This window comes from Petromyzon marinus, chromosome 38 (genome assembly GCF_048934315.1).
Source record: "Petromyzon marinus isolate PM22_M1 ecotype Great Lakes invasive population chromosome 38, UKy_Petmar_22M1.pri1.0, whole genome shotgun sequence".
Classification (NCBI taxonomy): domain Eukaryota; kingdom Metazoa; phylum Chordata; class Hyperoartia; order Petromyzontiformes; family Petromyzontidae; genus Petromyzon; species Petromyzon marinus.
Genome location: NC_133704.1, coordinates 5,147,484 through 5,168,958, shown reverse-complemented (window position 1 = coordinate 5,168,958; position 21,475 = coordinate 5,147,484). Strand labels below are relative to the sequence as shown.

General features: G+C 50.9%; 1 protein-coding gene across 4 annotated transcripts in view; it reads left to right on the top strand.

Moving 5' to 3' along the window:
- Positions 1-7,517, top strand: part of LOC116950053 (sialate:O-sulfotransferase 2) — a 232,344-nt gene extending 224,827 nt beyond the window's left edge. For all 4 annotated transcript variants that reach the window (XM_076072580.1, XM_076072578.1, XM_076072577.1 and 1 more), the window contains 3 exons: positions 5,026-5,190; positions 5,990-6,190; positions 6,708-7,517. In XM_076072580.1, coding sequence (XP_075928695.1) covers positions 5,026-5,190; positions 5,990-6,190; positions 6,708-7,441 — 1,100 coding nt within the window. In that variant the 3' untranslated portion in view covers positions 7,442-7,517. The remainder of the gene's footprint in view (positions 1-5,025; positions 5,191-5,989; positions 6,191-6,707) is intronic.
- Positions 7,518-21,475: the final 13,958 nt, after the last annotated feature.

The following is a 21,475-nucleotide window of genomic DNA, read 5'->3' as shown; positions in this document are numbered from 1 at the left end:
AGCCTCCTCGGCTTATTTATTGATTTAAATATCAAACAAATTATGAACTTCCCATCACGGAGGGATGTTGGCGTGTGCGTGTGTGCGTACGTGCGCGTGTGTGTGTGTGTTTGCGTGCGTGAATGTGCGTGCGTGTATGTGCGTGCGTGTGTGCGCGTGTGTGTGTGTTTGCGTGCGCGTGCGTGCGCGTGTGTGCGTGTGATTGCGTGCGTGTATGTGCGTCACCCGAGTTCCAACCAAGACGCCGCCACTGGGCGTGCTGCCGGCTACCCCAACCCCCTCGTGTGCCGTGCCGACCTTCGTGTCGGTGCGCGCTTTTGGAGCAGCACTTGCCCCATCAGTCGATAGATGGCTATACGGGGAAATCTTTGTTCTTGTGTATGCGTGTGCGCAACGCGTGTTTGTGTTGACACAAAGTGTGCACGCATTAGCCGGGGACGCGTTCGCCGTGACACTGCTGATGTTTCGTGGTCTCCAGAGTTAATCCAGAAGTGAGCCCCCCACAACCCCCCCCCCTCCCTACGCCGCCCCCCCCCCCACGATCTGCATTCACCCCCAGCTCTCACACACTCAGGGATCTGTATGCGCAGCGGCGTTAGCCGACACTAACCGATGCTCCACTCTATTTATAGACGCCGGGACACAGACACTCGCGTGCACATGGACACACACACGTGCACACAGACACACACACGTGCATACAGACACACACACACGTGCATACAGAGAGACACACACGTGCACACAGACACACACACGTGCATACAGACACACACACACGTGCATACAGAGAGACACACACGTGCACACAGACACACACAGGTGCATACAGACACACACACGTGCACTCAGAGAGACACACACACGTGCACACAGAGAGACACACACGTGCACACAGACACACACACGTGCATACAGACACACACACGTGCACACAGACACATACACACGTGCACACAGACAGACACACACACGTGCACACAGACAGACACACACACACGTGCACAGAGACACATACACACGTGCACACAGACAGACACACACACGTGCATACAGACAGACACACACAGGTGCATACAGACAGACACACACACGTGCACACAGACAGACGCACACACGTGCACACAGATAGACAAAGATCCTCCATATAGCCTTTAACAGACTGTTGGGGCAAGTGCTGTTAGCGACCGACCTATGAAGGCCGGCACGGCACACGAGGTGATGGGTGGCCAGCACCACGCTCAGCCGCCTTTGTCTCCCTAGTGGCGATGTTTACACACCGCACCAAGTACTCGGTTGAGGCTGAGTCGACATAGCGGAAGCCCAGAACCCGTTCATACACTCGTATTGACCGTGAACGGGGAATCGAGTTCGGGTGGCCTGTGTTCAAACAAAATAGTAGCAGCAAATTTCACAATTAGGATCAGCCACACAAAAGCTGAACATCCCTCCCTCCACCCTCTACTGCAGCAATTTGTTGCGTTCTTCCAGGTAAGGGCCCCATTACGATATGTAGCTCACGTTCAGAAGCTACCTGGCTATCGCAAATGATAGCTCAACGAAGTGGCTCGTCATCACGTGGAAATGTACAGCAGCAGCAAAATACACGTGATGTTGACTCCAAATGTGGAGGGGGGAAAAAACATGTAGGCCTGGGAGAAAAATCGACGTGACCACGGGGAGAGTGAGAGAGACACGCAAACTCCAAATATACAGCAGGCGTCGGGGTCGGGATCGAAGCCACGATATCCTGCATACCAGGCGAGGGAGTTAACATATCCAAGCCACCGTGATGATGATGAAAGAGAGAAAACGCACACTCCAAATATACAGCAGGCGTCAGGGTCGGGATCGATGCCACGATATCCTGCATACCAGGCGAGGGAGTTAACATATCCAAGCCACCGTGATGATGATGATGAAAGAGAGAAAACGCACACTCCAAATATACAGCAGGCGTCAGGTTCGGGATCGAACCCACGACCTCCTGCATACCGGGCGAGGGAGTAAAGATCTCGACCCTTCTGGAAAAGAGTCTTGAGGCTCACTAAAGCCTTTGTTGGGTAAACCAAAGTCGTGGTAATAAATAGAAATGTAGCCGTTTTGTATATTGTTTAGCGGCTGAGAATATGCATCATGGACCGCGGGGTTAGAGTCGCTGTTTGGCAAATGTGCAAATGTTTGCCACTGTTAAACCGAGAGAAATTATTCTCGCTCGCTCTCTCTCTCTCTCTGTGCTGTCACGTGTTGTTTTTTTCTTGCAGTCGGAACTCATGCAACTGCGTGGCGTTTCGGGGAGGGGGGCTGTGGAGGGGGTGGTGATGGTGGTGGAGGGGGCGGGCTATTGAATTTGTATGCAAATTCGGGCGCATGTTTTGAAATGTGAAGGGAAGTTTTTATTCACCCCCCCCCCAAATATATTTTGCGGTGGACAGCTGCACGTGTTCGTCTGTGTGCGTGTGTCTGTGGGGAGCGGTAGCGTAGCGGTTAGCCCTACGCTGCGCTACAAACCTGGCCAACCGGGTTCGATTCCCGCTCACGGACAACACCGGCGACGATTGCCTGAACCGGGGCCTGGGCCTCCCCTAGGTCGACTCAGCCCCAAATTGAGTACCTGGTGCGGTGTGCAGTAAACATCGCCACCAGGAAGACAAGCGCGGAAGGGCGTGGTGCTGGCCACCCACCCCCTCGTGTGCCGTTCCAGCCTTCATAGGTGCTCGCTAACAACACTTGCCTCCAACGTATATGAAGGCTATACGGGGGTTCTTTGTCTTGGTTTTTATGTTACCCAGACAGTCTGTGGAAAGCTGTGGGAGGGGGGGGGTATTTGTTATTGTTGTGATGTGTGTGTGTGGGAAGGGTAGTGCAGTGGTTAGCGCAATGCACTACCAACCCAGCTACCCAAGTTCGATTCCCACTCACGAACAATGTCGTTGAACCAATACTATATATATAAACCGATCTCCATGTAATGTCGTCGATATATATGCTTCTGGGAGTCTCTATGGATCTCTACACGAGTCTATGGATCTATGTGTCAGTCTATGGATCCCTACGCGAGTCTATGGATCGCACTGAGAGTCTATGGATGTCAGAGTGAGTATATTGATCTCAGTGCGAGTCTATGGAACTTAGTGCAAGTCTATGGATCCCAGTGCGAGTCTATGGATCTACGTGTGAGTCTATGGATCTCTACGCGAGTCTATGGATCGCACTGAGAGTCTATGGATGTCAGAGTGAGTATATTGATCTCAGTGCGAGTCTGGATCTACGCGTGAGTCTATGGATCGCAGTGCGAGTCTATGGATCTCAGTGCGAGTCCATGGATTTCAGTGCGAGTCTATGGATCTACGTGTGAATCTATGGATCTCTACGCGAGTCTATGGATCCCACAGTGAGTATATTGACCTCATTGCGAGTCTATGGATCTACGTGTGAGTTTATGGATCGCACTGAGAGTCTACGGATGTCAGAGTGAGTATATTGATCTCAGTGCAAGTCTATGGGTCTACGTGTGAGTCTATGGGTCTCTACGAGAGTCTACGGATGTCAGAGTGAGTATATTGATCTAAGCGCGAGTCTATGGATCCCAGTGCGAGTCCATGGATCTAAGTGTGAGTCTATGGATCTAAGCGTGAGTCCATGGATCTAAGTGTGAGTCTATGGATCTAAGCCCGAGTCTATGGATCCCAGTGCGAGTATATGGATCCCAGTGCGAGTCCATGGATCTCAGTGCGAGTCCATGGATCTAAGCGCGTGTCCATGGATCTAAGTGTGAGTCTATGGATCTAAGCGCGAGTCTATGGATCCCAGTGCGAGTCCATGGATCTAAGTGTGAGTCTATGGATCTCAGTGCGAGTCCATGAATCTCAGTGCGAGTCCATGGATCTCAGTGGGAGTCCATGGATCTAAGTGTGAGTCTATGGATCCAAGTGCGAGTCCATGGATATCAGTGCGAGTACATGGATCTCAGTGCAAGTCTATGGATCTAAGCGCGTGTCCATGGATCTAAGTGTGAGTCTATGGATCTCAGTGCGAGTCCATGAATCTCAGTGCGAGTCCATGGATCTCAGTGGGAGTCCATGGATCTAAGTGTGAGTCTATGGATCCAAGTGCGAGTCCATGGATATCAGTGCGAGTACATGGATCTCAGTGCGAGTCTATGGATCTACGTGTGAGTCTATGGATCGCAGTGCGAGTCCATGGATCTCAGTGCGAGTCCATGGATCTAAGTGCGAGTCTATGGATCTAAGTGCGAGTCCATGGATCTCAGTGCGAGTCCATGGATCTAAGCGCGATTCCATGGATCTAAGTGTGAGTCTATTGGTCATAGGCTCTGGTGCAAAGAATTGGCAGGAGCATCCAGTAAGCTCCTCCGGATTCGTGGGCTACCCTTGCGGAACTGCTGGGTGGGTGGCGATGGGCTTGTTGCACCGCCTGCGCACTCTTTAACAATCATCTGTTGGAGAAAATAAAAGTTTTGCAGGCTGTCTGGCTGGTTGGCTGGTGGGTGGGGAGAGAAGGACGGATGGATGGTCACGTTGAAAGGAACGTGTGGGCTGCGAGTAACAACAACAACAATAATAATGATGATGATGAACCCCACGTGTCTGTGCTGCTGCCGTGTGGCCTGTGTGGGTTCGTGTGGGTGGTGGCGTGGTTGGTGGTGGTGGGTGGTGGTTACGTGGTTAGTGGTGGCGTCGCTGGTGGTAGTGGCAGCGTGGCTGGTGGTGGTGGTCGTGGTGGGTGGTGGTGACGTGATTGGTGGTGGTTGTGGGTGGTTGTGGTGGGTGGTGGTGGGTGTTTATAGTGGTGGGTGGTTATGGTGGTGGGTGTTTATGGTTGTGGGTGGTGGTGGTGGGTGTTTATGGTGGTGGTGGGTGGTGGTGGGTGTTTATGGTTGTGGGTGGTGGTGATGGTGGTGGGTGTTTATGGTGGTGGTGGGTGGTGGTGGGTGTTTATGGTTGTGGGTGGTCGTGGTGGGTGTTTATGGTGGTGCTGGTGGTGGGTGTTGTACCCACACAGACAAGCGCTGCGTGGAGAAGCGGTTCCTGCCGGCGCGGAGCCGCAGACTCACGGCCCTCGCCAGCTTCCCCGGCGCCGGCAACACGTGGACCCGCCACCTGATCGAGCTCGCCACGGGCTACTACACGGGCAGCTATTACTTCGACGGCTCTCTCTACAACAAGGGTGAGTCGGAGCAAGTGCTGGGGAGCGGGAGCGTGAATTAAAACTTTCAAACCAAAGTGTGTGTGTGTGTGTGTTTTTTTTTCTGCCATGTAAGGGTCCCACTAAGCTGCCACGTAGCTATTTTCGACAAGCGAACGGGCGTTCACGAATGATAGCTCAACGAAGTGGCTTATCGTCATGTGTGGACATTCATAGCCACGCGCGATGTTGATTCTAAATGGGGAGGGGAAAACCCCGGGGGACCTGGAGAAACCTCCACGCGACCACGGGGAGAGAGACCCCGCAATCTCCAAATATGCAGCAGCAGCAGAAGTCGGGGTCGAGATCGAACCCACGACCTCCCGCACACCAGGCGAGGTAGTTAACATCTCATAGCCACCGTGATGATGATGAGAGAGACAGACACCGCAATCTCCAAATATACAGCAGCAGCAGCAGGCGTCAGGGTCGAGATCGAACCCACGACTTCCCGCACACCAGGCGAGGTAGTTAACATCTCATAGCCACCGTGATGATGATGAGAGAGAGAGAGACACCGCAATCTCCAAATATGCAGCAGCAGCAGCAGGCGTCAGGGTCGAGATCGAACCCACGACCTCCCGCACACCAGGCGAGGTAGTTAACATCTCCGAGCCACCGTGGAGCGCTACGAACCCGGCAGAGAACCGAGTTCGATTCCCGCTCACGGCCACCGAAACTCTAACACCCGCCCACCCCCCACCTCCCCCGCCCCCTGCCCCCCCCCCCACCTCCCCCGCCCCCTGCCCCCCCACCTCCCCCACCCCTTGCCCCCCCCCAGGCTTCAAGGGAGAGAAGGATCACTGGCGTAGCGGGCGCACGCTCTGCGTGAAGACTCACGAGAGCGGGCGGCGTGAGATCGAGGCGTTCGACTCGGCCATCCTCCTCATGCGTAACCCCTACCGAGCCCTCGTGGCCGAGTTCAACCGCAAGTACGGGGGGCACCTGGGCTACGCGTCCGAGAAGAGGTGGAGGGGGAAAGGTGGGTGGGGGGGAGATGGTGGTGGGGGGGAGATGGTGGTGGGGGGGAGATGGTGGTGGGGGGCTGTGAAGATTCATCGATTTGTCGATTAGCGTTGATTCTGACCTGACTTCACCCCCCTCCCCCCCACTCCCCTATCCCTTCACCTCTTCCATTACTCCGCTCACCCACCCCTTACCTCCCCCCTCCACCCCATCCCATCAACTCCTGGAGTGACTCACTCCCTCACCTCATCATTCCTCACCCACCACTCTCCCCTTCCCTCAATTCTTCGACTCATCACTGCCCCCTCCCCCGCCTCCACCATCCCTCCCTCTCCCCCACCACCCCCTCCCCTTCCCCCCTCCTCATTACCGCCACACCCCCCCCCCCCATTATCCTTCTTCATCCTCCCCCCATCCTCATCACCCCCTCCCCACATCGTTCCTCCCTCTTCCAAATCCCCTCCGCCCTTCAATTCTTCAACTCGTCACCCCTCCCCCCCCCTGTCCCCACGCCCCCCCCGCCCCGCGCGCAGAGTGGCCGGACTTCGTGCACAGCTACGCTCCCTGGTGGGTGTCGCACGCCCTCGACTGGCTGCGCTACGGGCCCCGCCGCCGCCTCCTCCTCGTGGTGCACTACGAGCGGCTACGCGGGGAGCTCCACGCGGAGATGCGGCGAATGGTCGCCTTCCTGGGCGCGCCACCTCTCGCCACGCAGCCGCCACAGCCGCACCACCACCACCACCACCACCGTCAACAGCAGCAGCAGCGACACAACCACCAGCACAACCAACAGCACCACCAGCACAACCACCACCAGCACCACCAGCAGCACCACCACCACCAGCAGCAGCAGCAGCAGCCCGCTGTCTACTCCAACTCCACCACACCATCGTCATCATCATCATCATCATCGTCGTCGTCATCTTCATCCCAGTCTCAATCCTCACCAACAGCGCCGCCGTCGCCTCTTCATCCTCCATCGTCGTCGTCATCATCGCCCTCATCGACGCCCTCGTCCGCGGAGTCGCCGCCGTCAGCGTCAGCGGCGGCGGCGGCGGCGCTGGAGGAGGAGGAGGAGCGGCTGCTGTGCACGGAGGCTCACAGGGACGGGAGCTTCAAGCGCTCGGGACGCCGCAAGTTGGCCTGGGACCCCTTCACGGCGCCGATGCGGGCCGCCATCGACGGCTACATCCGCGTGGTCAATGACGCTCTCCTCTCGGGGGGCCACGGGCCCCTACCCAGCGAGTATTGCTGCCCCCCCAGATGATGCGAAGCAGACGGACGTGTGGAGACGAAGGCAAAGATTCTCACTCCCCCCCCCACCACCACTCCCCCCCCCACTTCTCCCCCCCCACTTCTCCCCCCCCACTTCTCCCCCCCCCACTTCTCCCCCCCCACTTCTCCCCCCCCCACTTCTCCCCCCCACTTCTCTCCCCCCCCACTTCTCCCCCCCCACTTCTCCCCCCCCACTTCTCCCCCCCCCCACTTCTCCCTCCCCCCCACTTCTCCCTCCCCCCCACTTCTCCCCCCCCCCCACTTCTCCCCCCCCACTTCTCCCTCCCCCCCACTTCTCCCCCCCCCCCCACTTCTCCCCCCCCCCACTTCTCCCCCCCCCCACTTCTCCCCCCACTCCCCCATGTTGCCTTTAAAGAGACTGCTGGGGGTGGGGTGGTCACGGTGCTGTGAGTAAGGAGCGCGTGGTACGGTGCGTGACGGCGGCGGTGGTTCCTGTTGGTGGTCAGCGCCGACTCCCGGCCGCCTTTGTCTCCCCAGTGGCGCTGTCGTATCACCGGGTGCTCACTTGAGGCCCAGGACCCGGTTCAAATATTCGCCACACTGCGAGCAGGAATCGAACCTCGGCCTTGCGGGTTCGAGGCGGCAGGGCGCTTAGCGCAAAGACAAAGGTCCCCCGTATAGCCAGCTCCTTGGGGCAAGTGCTGTTTGCGAGCACCTCCACAAAGACACATATCCCCCGTATAGCCTTGACGGACTGTTGGGGCAAGTGCTGTTCTGGAGCACCTAATGAAGGCCGGCACGGCACACGAGGGGGTGGGTGGCCAGCACCACGCCCTGCCGCCTTTTTCTCCCCAGTGGCGATGTTTACACACCGCATCAGTTACCCGTTTAAGGCTGAGTCGACCTAGGGGAGGCCCAATACCGGTTGAGATCATCGTCACCGGTGTTGGCCGTGAGCGGGGATCGAACTCGGGTCGCCGGGTTCGTAGCGCGCTACACCGACACACACACACACACACTACCACACACACACTACCACACACACACTACCACACACACACTACCACACACACACACTACCACACACACACTACCACACACACACTACCACACACACACACTACCACACACACACTACCACACACACACTACCACACACACACTACCACACACACACTACCACACACACACTACCACACACACACTACCACGCACACACTACCACGCACACACTACCACACACACACTACCACACACACACTACCACACACACACACTACCACACACACACTACCACACACACACACTACCACACACACACACTACCACACACACACACTACCACACACACACACTACCACACACACACACTACCACACACATACTACCACACACACACACTACCACACACACACTACCACACACACACTACCACACACACACAGATCTGGCTTGGGCGCTTCTGGAATGGGGGGGGCGGATAGCGTGTGGGGGGGAGGGGGGGCCATGGCAGTGATGACGCAGAGCGCCCCCCACCACTAACGCCGGCCCCGCCCTCGCCCCCCCTCTCCCCGACGCCTACGTCAACAACCAAACACCGATACCCACACCAATACCCACACCGATACCCACACCACACCGGTACCACACATCACACCGGTACCACACATCACACCGGTACCCACACCACACTGATACCCACACCGATACCCACACCGATACCACACATCACACCGATACCCACACCACACCGATACCCACACCGATACCACACATCACACCGGTACCACACATCACACCGATACCCACACCACACTGATACCCACACCGATACCGACACCGATACCACACATCACACCGGTACCCACGCCACACTGATACCCACACCGATACCCACACCACACCGGTACCACACATCACACCGGTACCTACACCACACTGATACCCACACCGATACCCACACCGATACCACACATCACACCTATACCTACCCCACACTGATACCCACACCGATACCCACACATGCCCCCCCCCACTCCCCACCTCCCAGACATGAATCTGCTCTGGTTATTCGCGTTGTGAATGTGACATGGATCAGTGGTGGTGCAGGTGGTGATGGCACAGGTGGTGGTGCAAGCAGTAGTGGTGTATATGGTGGTGGTGCAGGTGATGATGATGGTGGTGGTGCAGGTGATGGATTTTAATGCGGAATTTACTGTGCTGTGTTGTTGAGCGAACACCACTTTTGTGTGGTTGACATACGGATGGATCTGCAGGGCTGTCGTTCATGATCCCTGGTAGTGATATGAATCACGGATGATGATGATGATTATTGGCAGTGGTCACAGAGTGGGGAGCGGTAACTGTTGCAGTCAACATGCTGCGCCATGAACCTTGTCCATTGTGTGGTGTGTAAACATCACCACTGGGAAGACAAAGGCGGCCGGGGGTGGTGTTGGCCACCCACCCCCTCGTGCGCCGTGTGGGCCTTCATATGTACTTACTGACAAACAGCACTTGCCCTGACAGTCTGTCAAGCCTGTATGGGGGATCTTTGTCTTTGGGTGGTCCTATGACTATGTGGCTGTATTTGAATACTGAATTGACTGCCCTATGTTGCCGATGGATGAGTTTTTTTATACAGATATTTGGTTGAGAATGCTGATCATGATGATGCTGATGATTCAATTCTCTCTCGATGGCTGCTCGTAATGGTATGGTGATGATTTGATTGAAGCATGATAATAATGATTATCATAATAATGCTTATCATGCTGATTGTGACTGATGCATGCTGATGATGATTGTTATCATGTTAATCACGGTGGTGGGGGTGGTGGTGTTGGTGCAAGTTGTGAGTTAGCGCACTGCGCTATGAACTCGGCGACCCGAGTACTATTCCAGATCACCGCCAATCACAGTGACGAATATGTCAACCGACTCTGGGCCTCCACTAGGTCCACTCAGCCTTTAACGCGAGTACCTGCTGCGGTGTGTAAACACATCGGCACTGGTGGATACAAAGGCGGCCGGGGCGGTGCGTGGTTTTGGCCACCCACATCCAGTCATTGTGAAACTCGCTAACAACACGTGTGCCCCAACAGACTATTAAAAGCTATACGGGGGGATGTTTAGCTTTGGTCGTGGAAGTGATGGAGGAGGTGGTGGTGCTGGTGGTGGTAAGTCAGTTTGAGTCATTGGGAACTCTCGTTTTCGCGCACTCTTATACGAGTCCAGTCCATCACGAATGCGCACAGGTGTGTGTGTGTGTTGGTTACATAACTACGCTGGGATTGTATTTTAATACTGAATTCGCTTTGTGCTATGTTGTTGATGGGGGTATGGTTTTTAACAGAGGTGTGGTCGATGGTTATGATCATTGCATTACGTTTTTTTTTTTTGCTTGCTGCTAATAATTATTGGTGATGACTGCTGGTTGGTATGATCGATGGGCGAACTTTCTCATGATGCCCGTGGTGGTGGCGGCGGTGGTGAAAATATTAAACTGGGTTGGATTTAAACTCTTCTCTGACTGTGCTATGTTGTTAGTACTGTCGTTGACATCCCTGTGATTGTACCGACCTTAGATTAATGGTGATCGAGCATCTAATTATTTATTATTGATGGTGAAAGCTGACGTTGACTGATGGTGATTGGTGATGTTGGGGATGATAATTGACGATCATGATGCTATAATCACCATAACTCTGACTGATGAATGATGATGATGATGATCATCATGGTAATTCATTAACTTAATTTGTTTAATTTCAATAGCAAATTACACAATTGCTCATCCCGAATGACAGTAATGCAACAACAGCAATAACGTCAAAAACACGTAGGTAAAATAAAATAAAAGAGAACGAGTTAATTGTTCTATTTTATTTTACCTACGTGACTTTACCGAAAAAAACAAAAAGTATGAATCCTTGCAGTCACGAAAACTTCAAATCTAGAACGTCAAAAACATTACAAAACCTGTCAATCACTTGACTCTTCGAACACTTGCGTCAATAATTGAAACTTTAACACTGACAAGATGAAAGATCACAACCTCAGAGATGTCCAAGGATCACTCGACCCGCAGAACTTTCAACTCTGAATAAAGTTGCGCAGCAGACACGGACGCACGAAGTACTGTCGACAATCCAGTGCACACACTCCGTGTGTTTCTCGCTGTCGAATTAAAACTCGATACCACGTGCAACTCGCTACCACGTGGAATACGGTCACACGTGGAACTCGCTACCACGTGAAATTCGTAACCACGTGGAATTCGTAACCACATGCAATACGGTACCACGTGGAACTCGCTACCACGTGAAATTCATAACCACGTGGATTGCGGTACCACGTGGGACTCCTACCTGAAAATGAGGCTTTTTCTGGTCTCATTAGATCTCATCTGGTTACACAACATAAACTTACAAAGTGAAACTCACTCACGCATGCAATCTCTCATTCATTCACTCACCCACCCACTAATTTCACTCACCCACCCACTAATTTCACTCACTCACCCACCCACTAATTTCACTCACGCACCCACTAATTTCACTCACTCACCCACCCACTAATTTCACTCACTCACCCACCCACTAATTTCACTCACGAACCCATTCACCCACTAATTTCACTCACTCACCCGCCCACCCACTAATTTCACTCACCCACCCATGAATTTCACTCACTCACCCACCCACTAAGTTCACTCACTTCCCCACCCACCAATTTCACTCACGCACCCGCCCACTAATTTCACTCACTCACCCACCCACTAATTTCACTCACCCACCCACCAATTTCACTCACGCACCCGCCCACTAATTTCACTCACTCACCCACCCACTAATTTCACTCACTCACCTACCCACTAATTTCACTCACGAACCTATTCACCCACTAACTTCACTCACTCTCCCACGAACCCATTAATGTCACTCACTCACCCACCCACTAATTTCACTCACCCATCCACTAATTTCACTCACTTACCCACCCACTAATTTCACTCACCTACCCACTAATTTCACTCACCCACCCACTAATTTCACTCACGAACCCATTCACCCACTAATTTCACTCACTCACCCACCCACCCACTAATTTCACTCACTCACCCACGCACTAATTTCACTCACCCACCCACTAATTTCACTCACCCACCCACTAATTTCACTCACCCACCCACTAATTTCACTCACCCACCCACTAGTTTCACTCACCCACCCACTAATTTCACTCACTCACCCACCCACTAATTTCACTCACTCACCCACCCACTAATTTCACTCACCCCCCCCCACTAATTTCACTCACTCACCCACCCACTAATTTCACTCACTCACCCATTCACCCACTGACTCAGCGGCCACTCGCCCTTGCCAACCAAACGACACTCTGTCCCGCATCTTCTCAACTGGTTCGGTGTCAAAAAGAAAAAAATAACTCGAGGCTCGAAATCGTGTCAAACAACTTGTTAAAACTACCCTTCAGGCAAATTCCAAGTCCAGTGAAAGCATCGACACGTGCTGAACCGTGACAGCTCCCACTCGCGGCCTTCCCAGACGCGCTGTGACATTCACGGTCCTGACAGTGCGTACTCAACCACTCGGACCCCTCCCTCGCAGGGCCAGGAGCAGTCCAGGCAGTTTGTTTGATGATTTCACATCATACATTTTCATGTTGTGCCGTTTCATAAGTCATCATCGTCATCATCAGCAGCAACAGCATCTACGATCTATCTACTGCTGGATAAGGTCCCATATAACCCCCCCCGCCTCCCACCACCGAAAAACTTAGTCGGTCTTGCGATGTAACAAAGACAAACATCCACTTTAGAGCCTTAACAGACTTTTGAGGCCAGTGCTGCCGGCACGGCGTACTAAGTGGGTGGGTGGCCAACACCACGCCCGACCACCTTTGTCTCCCCCAGTGGCGATGTTTTAAAGACGCACCGCACCGGGCAGTCATTTGAGGCCGAGTCGACCTAGGGGAGGACCCAGGTATCCTGCCTGAGATAATAATGGTCACTCGGTGTCGGTGGTGGCCGTGAGCGGGACAATAAATCGAACTCGGGTCTGCCGGGTTCGCCGCGATGTGACGATCGCGCCTGGCACCCGCGCACCAGCCGATTCCACCGACGTCGCTGATTCTATCGCTCCATCTCCGCGCAGTGCCGGAGAGAGGAGCCGAGGGACCGTTCCCCTGAGTGTTCGTTCCCCGGGCTTTCCCGTGGCATCGTCCTCCCCACGCGAAGGCCACACACGTCTGCATATTGCCCGTGGATTTCAGAGCCCGATGTCGCACGAAGCCCCTCCTGAGAACCACACCAGAGAGAGAATTCGCGTGAAATAATTCACATTCATCATTACCACCACTACTGCTACTACTTGTACAATCGGTAATTTTTACAGATAAGTATATATAATTCATAGTGCCGTATATATATTTTTAAAACGATTGGGGCAAGGGTGTGTATTATTTTAAACATGCATCGATGGATCAGTTGAAGTTCGCATTTCCATATCGTTGCAGAGATATATATATACACACGGGGGGGGGGGGGAGAGGGTGGAATGTCAATATCGCATCGAACTGTGGCTGATGTATCCGATCAAAGGACAGCTATTGAGCCAATTCAAGCATTATCGTTGTACTCCGAAGTGGGAATGCTCACTACAGACCCATTAATATTAATATCTGACAAATAGTTTGTCAAAGTGTCGCGCAACGCACTTCTGTTTACCAAGGACGTTGGGTATTGATGGATCGGACTCAACGGGTTCTTTGAGAGAGAGAGAGAAATAATAATAATAATAAATGAACTTAAGTTCGATTCAATAAATGATTATTATATCTGTAATTGGTAATGTTGTCATTCTCTCGGTCCGCTCAAGCACCGTACAGCGAGCAATGCACCACCGTAAAGACACGAATAAAGATCCCCCGTATAGCCTCGACAGACTGTTGGGGCAAGTGCTGTTAGCGAACACCTATGAAGGTCGGCACTGTACACGAGGGGGCGGGTGGCCAGCACCACGCCCGGACGCCTTTGTCTCCCCAGTGGCGATGCTTACACACCGCACCAGGTACTCATTTGAATTGACCCTAGGGGAGTCCCAGGACCGGTTCAGATAATCGTCACCGGTGTTGGCAGTGAGCGGGAATCGAATTCGGGTCGTCGTGTTCGTATCGCAGCGCGCTAACCGCTGCGCCACCGCTCCCCATACAGACGTGTACCCACACACGGAACACGTGCACACACACACACACGTAACACGTACACACACAAACACGTAACACGTGCACACACACACACGGAACGCGTCTACACACGCACGCACTGAGAGCTTAACATGATACTCAGCTCTATTTACGCAGACAGCGTAAATGGTTAAGTGCGTCACGTATAGGGCATGTTGAACAATCATCGGGCGCGTGCAGCCGTGGAACTAGTTAATGTGAATGGGGAAGCGTAAACTCGAAACGACGGAGCGTGGTGGAGGTGGTGGGGTAGTGAGAACTGGAGTTTGGAGAGCGAGAGAGAGAGAGTTGGAGAGACAGAGATTTAGAAATATAGAGCGAGCCCGAGAGAGAAATGCATCAAGTGATGTGAAAAGAGAGTGGAGAGAAAGAGAGAGAAATAGAGAGAGAGCGAGAGATAAGCAGTGACAGAGAGTCATAGAGAGAAGCAGATAAGTCTAAAGCAAGACAGAGAGAGAGGCAGAGTAAGAGATATAAGCACAACGAGAGACATAGAGACAACAACAAGCGCCATTCGCCACTAAGTGGCGGTGACGTCACCACGACGCTCGTGCCAGGCCATGTGCACCTTGAGGCCACGTGAAGTGTCGAACGCCCGCTGGCAGGAGGTCACGGGGCAGACCCAAGTGCCACGGTTGACTGACTGAGATGACTGAGATACATAGAGACACACACACACAGACAGACACAGCGACACACAGAGACCGACTCGAGATACTTAGTAAGAGAGACACAAAAAGAGGGAAGACAAAGACGGACAGTGACATACAGACACGTACAGAGAGACATACGGACAGAAAGACGTATAATTCAGTGTAAAAGAAAAAATTGTTCCTGGGCCGTAAGTGTTATATTTTTTATTGCTTTTGCCTAAAATTTACAATGACGGAACGTGTTCATTTGTGTCTTTCGTTCACGTAAAGTCCTGGTCACGAAAGCAAAGTTTGTGGGGAATAATAATCATTTTCTGTACTTGTTAGGCGAAAGCAATGAAAAATATAACACTTACGACCCAGGAACAACAATTGTGTTACGTAGTGATGTAATCATAGAGACGAAGATAGACAGGGAGAGCAAGACATGCACACACAGAGAGACAAGGACAGCGAGACAAGGACAGAGAGACACTGAGAGAAAACAAAAGTGAATATTGGAGGCGAGAGTGAATAGTGAGAGAGTGGATAAGTGAGGTTTGGAGTGACTAGTGAGGGTCGGAGTAGATTGTCGGAGTGAGAGTAAATAGTGAAAAGTGGGAGTGAATAGTGAGAGTTGAGATTAAATAGTGGCAGCGAGAGTGAATAGTTGAGAGATGAGATTAAATAGTCGGAGCGAGAGTGAATAGTGAGATTAAATAGTGGGAGCGAGAGTGAATAGTGATATTAAATAGTGGCGGCGAGAGTGAATAGTGAGAGTGAGATTAAATAGTGGGAGCGAGAGTGAATAGTGAGAGTGAGATTAAATAGTGGGAGCGAGAGTGAATAGTGAGAGTTGAGATTTAATAGTGGGAGCGAGAGTGAATAGTGAGAGTAAATAGTGGGAGCGAGAGTGAATAGTGAGAGTGAGATTAAATAGTGGGAGCGAGCGTGAATAGTGAGAGTTGAGATTTAATAGTGGGAGCGAGAGTGAATAGTGAGAGTGATATTAAATAGTGGGAGCGAGAGTGAATAGTTGAGAGTTGAGATTAAATAGTGGCAGCGAGAGTGAATAGTTGAGAGTGAGATTAAATCGTGGGTTCGAGAGTGAATAGTGAGAGTTGAGATTAAACAGTGGGAGCGAGAGTGAATAGTTGACAGTTGAGATTAAATAGTGGGAGCGAGAGTGAATAGTTGAGATTAAATAGTGGCAGCGAGAGTGAATAGTTGAGAGTGAGATTAAATAGTGGGTTCGAGAGTGAATAGTGAGAGTTGAGATTAAACAGTGGGAGCGAGAGTGAATAGTTGACAGTTGAGATTAAATAGTGGGAGCGAAAGTGAATAGTTGAGATTAAATAGTGGGAGCGAGAGTGAATAGTTGAGAGTTGAGATTAAATAGTGGGAGCGAAAGTGAATAGTTGAGATTAAATAGTGGGAGCCAGAGTGAATAGTGAGAGTGAGATTAAATAGTGGGAGCGAGAGTGAATAGTGAGAGTTGAGGTTAAATAGTGGGAGCGAGAGTGAATAGTTGAGAGTTGAGATTAAATAGTGGGAGCGAGAGTGAATAGTGAGAGTGAGATTAAATAGTGCGAGCGAGAGTGAATAGTGAGAGTGAGATTAAATAGTGGGAGCGAGAGTGAATAGTGAGAGTGAGATTAAATAGTGGGAGCGAGAGTGAATAGTTGAGATTAAATAGTGGGAGCGAGAGTGAATAGTGAGAGTGAATAGTGAGAGTGAGATTAAATAGTGGGAGCGAGAGTGAATAGTTGAGAGTTGAGATTAAATAGTGCGAGCGAGAGTGAATAGTGAGAGTGAGATTAAATAGTGGGAGCGAGAGTTAATAGTGAGAGTGAGATTAAAGAGAGGGTTCGAGAGTGAATAGTGAGAGTAAATAGTGGGAGCGAGAGTGAATAGTGAGAGTGAGATTAAATAGTGCGAGCGAGAGTGAATAGTGAGAGTGAGATTAAATAGTGGGAGTGAGAGTGAATAGTTGAGAGTGAGATTAAATAGTGGGAGCAAGAGTGAATAGTGAGAGTGAGATTAAATAGTGGGAGCGAGAGTGAATAGTGAGATTAAATAGTGGCAGCGAGAGTGAATAGTGAGAGTGACATTAAATAGTGGGAGCGAGAGTGAATAGTGAGAGTGAGATTAAATAGTGGGAGCGAGAGTGAATAGTGAGAGTTGAGATTTAATAGTGGGAGCGAGAGTGAATAGTGAGAGTAAATAGTGGGAGCGAGAGTGAATAGTGAGAGTGAGATTAAATAGTGGGAGCGAGCGTGAATAGTGAGAGTTGAGATTTAATAGTGGGAGCGAGAGTGAATAGTGAGAGTGAGATTAAATAGTGGGAGCGAGAGTGAATAGTTGAGAGTTGAGATTAAATAGTGGCAGCGAGAGTGAATAGTTGAGAGTGAGATTAAATCGTGGGTTCGAGAGTGAATAGTGAGAGTTGAGATTAAACAGTGGGAGCGAGAGTGAATAGTTGACAGTTGAGATTAAATAGTGGGAGCGAGAGTGAATAGTTGAGATTAAATAGTGGCAGCGAGAGTGAATAGTTGAGAGTGAGATTAAATAGTGGGTTCGAGAGTGAATAGTGAGAGTTGAGATTAAACAGTGGGAGCGAGAGTGAATAGTTGACAGTTGAGATTAAATAGTGGGAGCGAAAGTGAATAGTTGAGATTAAATAGTGGGAGCGAGAGTGAATAGTTGAGAGTTGAGATTAAATAGTGGGAGCGAAAGTGAATAGTTGAGATTAAATAGTGGGAGCCAGAGTGAATAGTGAGAGTGAGATTAAATAGTGGGAGCGAGAGTGAATAGTGAGAGTTGAGGTTAAATAGTGGGAGCGAGAGTGAATAGTTGAGAGTTGAGATTAAATAGTGGGAGCGAGAGTGAATAGTGAGAGTGAGATTAAATAGTGCGAGCGAGAGTGAATAGTGAGAGTGAGATTAAATAGTGGGAGCGAGAGTGAATAGTTGAGATTAAATAGTGGGAGCGAGAGTGAATAGTGAGAGTGAATAGTGAGAGTGAGATTAAATAGTGGGAGCGAGAGTGAATAGTTGAGAGTTGAGATTAAATAGTGCGAGCGAGAGTGAATAGTGAGAGTGAGATTAAATAGTGGGAGCGATAGTGAATAGTGAGATTAAATAGTGGCAGCGAGAGTGAATAGTTGAGAGTAAGATTAAATAGTGGTAGCGAGAGTGAATAGTTGAGAGTAAGATTAAATAGTGCGAGCGAGAGTGAATAGTGAGAGTGAGATTAAATAGTGGGAGTGAGAGTGAATAGTTGAGAGTGAGATTAAATAGTGGGAGCAAGAGTGATTAGTGAGAGTGAGATTAAATAGTGGGAGCGAGAGTGAATAGTGAGATTAAATAGTGGCAGCGAGAGTGAATAGTTGAGAGTTGAGATTAAATAGTGGGAGCGAGAGTGAATAGTGAGAGTGAGATTAAATAGTGGGAGTGAGAGTGAATAGTTGAGAGTGAGATTAAATAGTGGGAGCAAGAGTGAATAGTGAGAGTGAGATTAAATAGTGGGAGCGAGAGTGAATAGTTGAGATTAAATAGTGGGAGCGAGAGTGAATAGTGAGAGTGAATAGGGAGAGTGAGATTAAATAGTCGGAGCGAGAGTGAATAGTGAGATTAAATAGTGGCAGCGAGAGTGAATAGTTGAGAGTTGAGATTAAATAGTGGGAGCGAGAGTGAATAGTGAGAGTGAGATTAAATAGTGGGAGTGAGAGTGAATAGTTGAGAGTGAGATTAAATAGTGGGAGCAAGAGTGAATAGTGAGAGTGAGATTAAATAGTGGGAGCGAGAGTGAATAGTTGAGATTAAATAGTGGGAGCGAGAGTGAATAGTGAGAGTGAATAGGGAGAGTGAGATTAAATAGTCGGAGCGAGAGTGAATAGTGAGATTAAATAGTGGCAGCGAGAGTGAATAGTGAGAGTGAGATTAAATAGTGGGAGCGAGAGTGAATAGTTGAGAGTTGAGATTAAATAGTGGGAGCGAGAGTGAATAGTGAAAGTGAGATTAAATAGTGGGAGTGAGAGTGAATAGTTGAGAGTGAGATTAAATAGTGGGAGCAAGAGTGAATAGTGAGAGTGAGATTAAATAGTGGGAGCGAGAGTGAATAGTGAGATTAAATAGTGGCAGCGAGAGTGAATAGTGAGAGTGAGATTAAATAGTGGGAGCGAGAGTGAATAGTTGAGAGTTGAGATTAAATAGTGGGAGCGAGAGTGAATAGTGAGAGTGAGATTAAATAGTGGGAGTGAGAGTGAATAGTTGAGAGTGAGATTAAATAGTGGGAGCAAGAGTGAATAGTGAGAGTGAGATTAAATAGTGGGAGCGAGAGTGAATAGTTGAGATTAAATAGTGGCAGCGAGAGTGAATAGTGAGAGTGAATAGTGAGAGTGAGATTAAATAGTGGGAGCGAGAGTGAATAGTGAGATTAAATAGTCGCAGCGAGAGTGAATAGTGAGAGTGAGATTGAATAGTGGAAGCGAGAGTGAATAGTTGAGAGTTGAGATTAAATAGTGGGAGCGAGAGTGAATAGTGAGAGTGAGATTAAATAGTGGGAGTGAGAGTGAATAGTTGAGAGTGAGATTAAATAGTGGGAGCAAAAGTGAATAGTGAGAGTGAGATTAAATAGTGGGAGCGAGAGTGAATAGTTGAGATTAAATAGTGGGAGCGAGAGTGAATAGTGAGAGTGAGATTAAATAGTGGGAGCGAGAGTGAATAGTTGAGATTAAATAGTGGGAGCGAGAGTGAATAGTGAGAGTGAGATTAAATAGTGGCAGCGAGAGTGAATAGTGAGAGTGAGATTAAATAGTTGCAGCGAGAGTGAATAGTGAGATTAAATAGTGGGAGCGAGAGTGAATAGTTGAGAGTGAGATTAAATAGTGGGAGCGAGAGTGAATAGTGAGAGTGAGATTAAATAGTGGGAGCGAGAGTGAATAGTGAGAGTTGAGATTAAATAGTGGGAGCGAGAGTGAATAGTGAGAGTGAGATTAAATAGTGGGAGCGAGAGTGAATAGTGAGAGTTGAGATTAAATAGTGGGAGCGAGAGTGAATAGTGAGAGTTGAGATTAAATAGTGGGAGCGAGAGTGAATAGTGAGAGTGAGATTAAATAGTGGCAGCGAGAGTGAACAGAGAACGCGCGGGGGTGGGGGGGGATGGGAGCGTTATCTCACAGAGCTGTCACCGTGAAAAGGGCAGTGTGAGCCACACACACACACACACGTGTACACGTGTGTGTGTGTGTGTACACGTGTGTGTGTGTACACGTGTGTGTGTGTGTACACGTGTGTGTGTGTACACGTGTGTGAGTCGACACCCCCGGGCTCGCCCACACCCCCACACTGCCCCCCCTCCTCGCTCCCCCCCCCCGCACCGCGTGACATTTGCCCAAGGCGCCTCCTCGCGCCGCGAAGACTTTCGCGGGTGACTGCCGCCGTCCAAATGCCGCCACGGCCACAGCAAAGGCCCGATCGGCGTTTCAATATTTCACGTGGCATTAGCAAATAGCACAACCACCCTCCCCTCCAACCCCTCAACTACCCCCCGCCCATTCCGCCCAAGCCATCCTCCACCCTCGCTCCCAACCGTCCCCCACACAGATCGACACCCACCCCCCATAACCACCCCCACCCCCCATAACCACCCCCACCATAACCACCCCCACCCCATAACCACCCCCCCCATAACCACCCCCACCCCATAACCACCCCCATAACCACCCCCATAACCAACCGAACCCCCCATCCCCACCACCTCCCCATAACCACCCCCCCCATAACCACCCCCACCCCATAACCACCCCCATAAACACCCCCCATAACCAACCCCAACCCCCATAACCACCCCCATAACCACCCCCACCCCCCATAACTACCCCCATAACCACCACCACCCCCATAACCACCACCACCCCCCATAACCACCCCCCATAACCACCCCCATAACCACCCCCATAACCACCCCCCATAACCACCCCCCATAATCACCACCACCCCCCATAACTATCCCCACCCCCCATAACCACCCCACCCCCCATAACCACCCCCATAACCACCCCCCATAACCACCCCCCATAACTATCCCCACCCCCCATAACCACCCCCATAACCACCCCCCATAACCACCCCCATAACCACCCCCATAACCACCCCCATAAC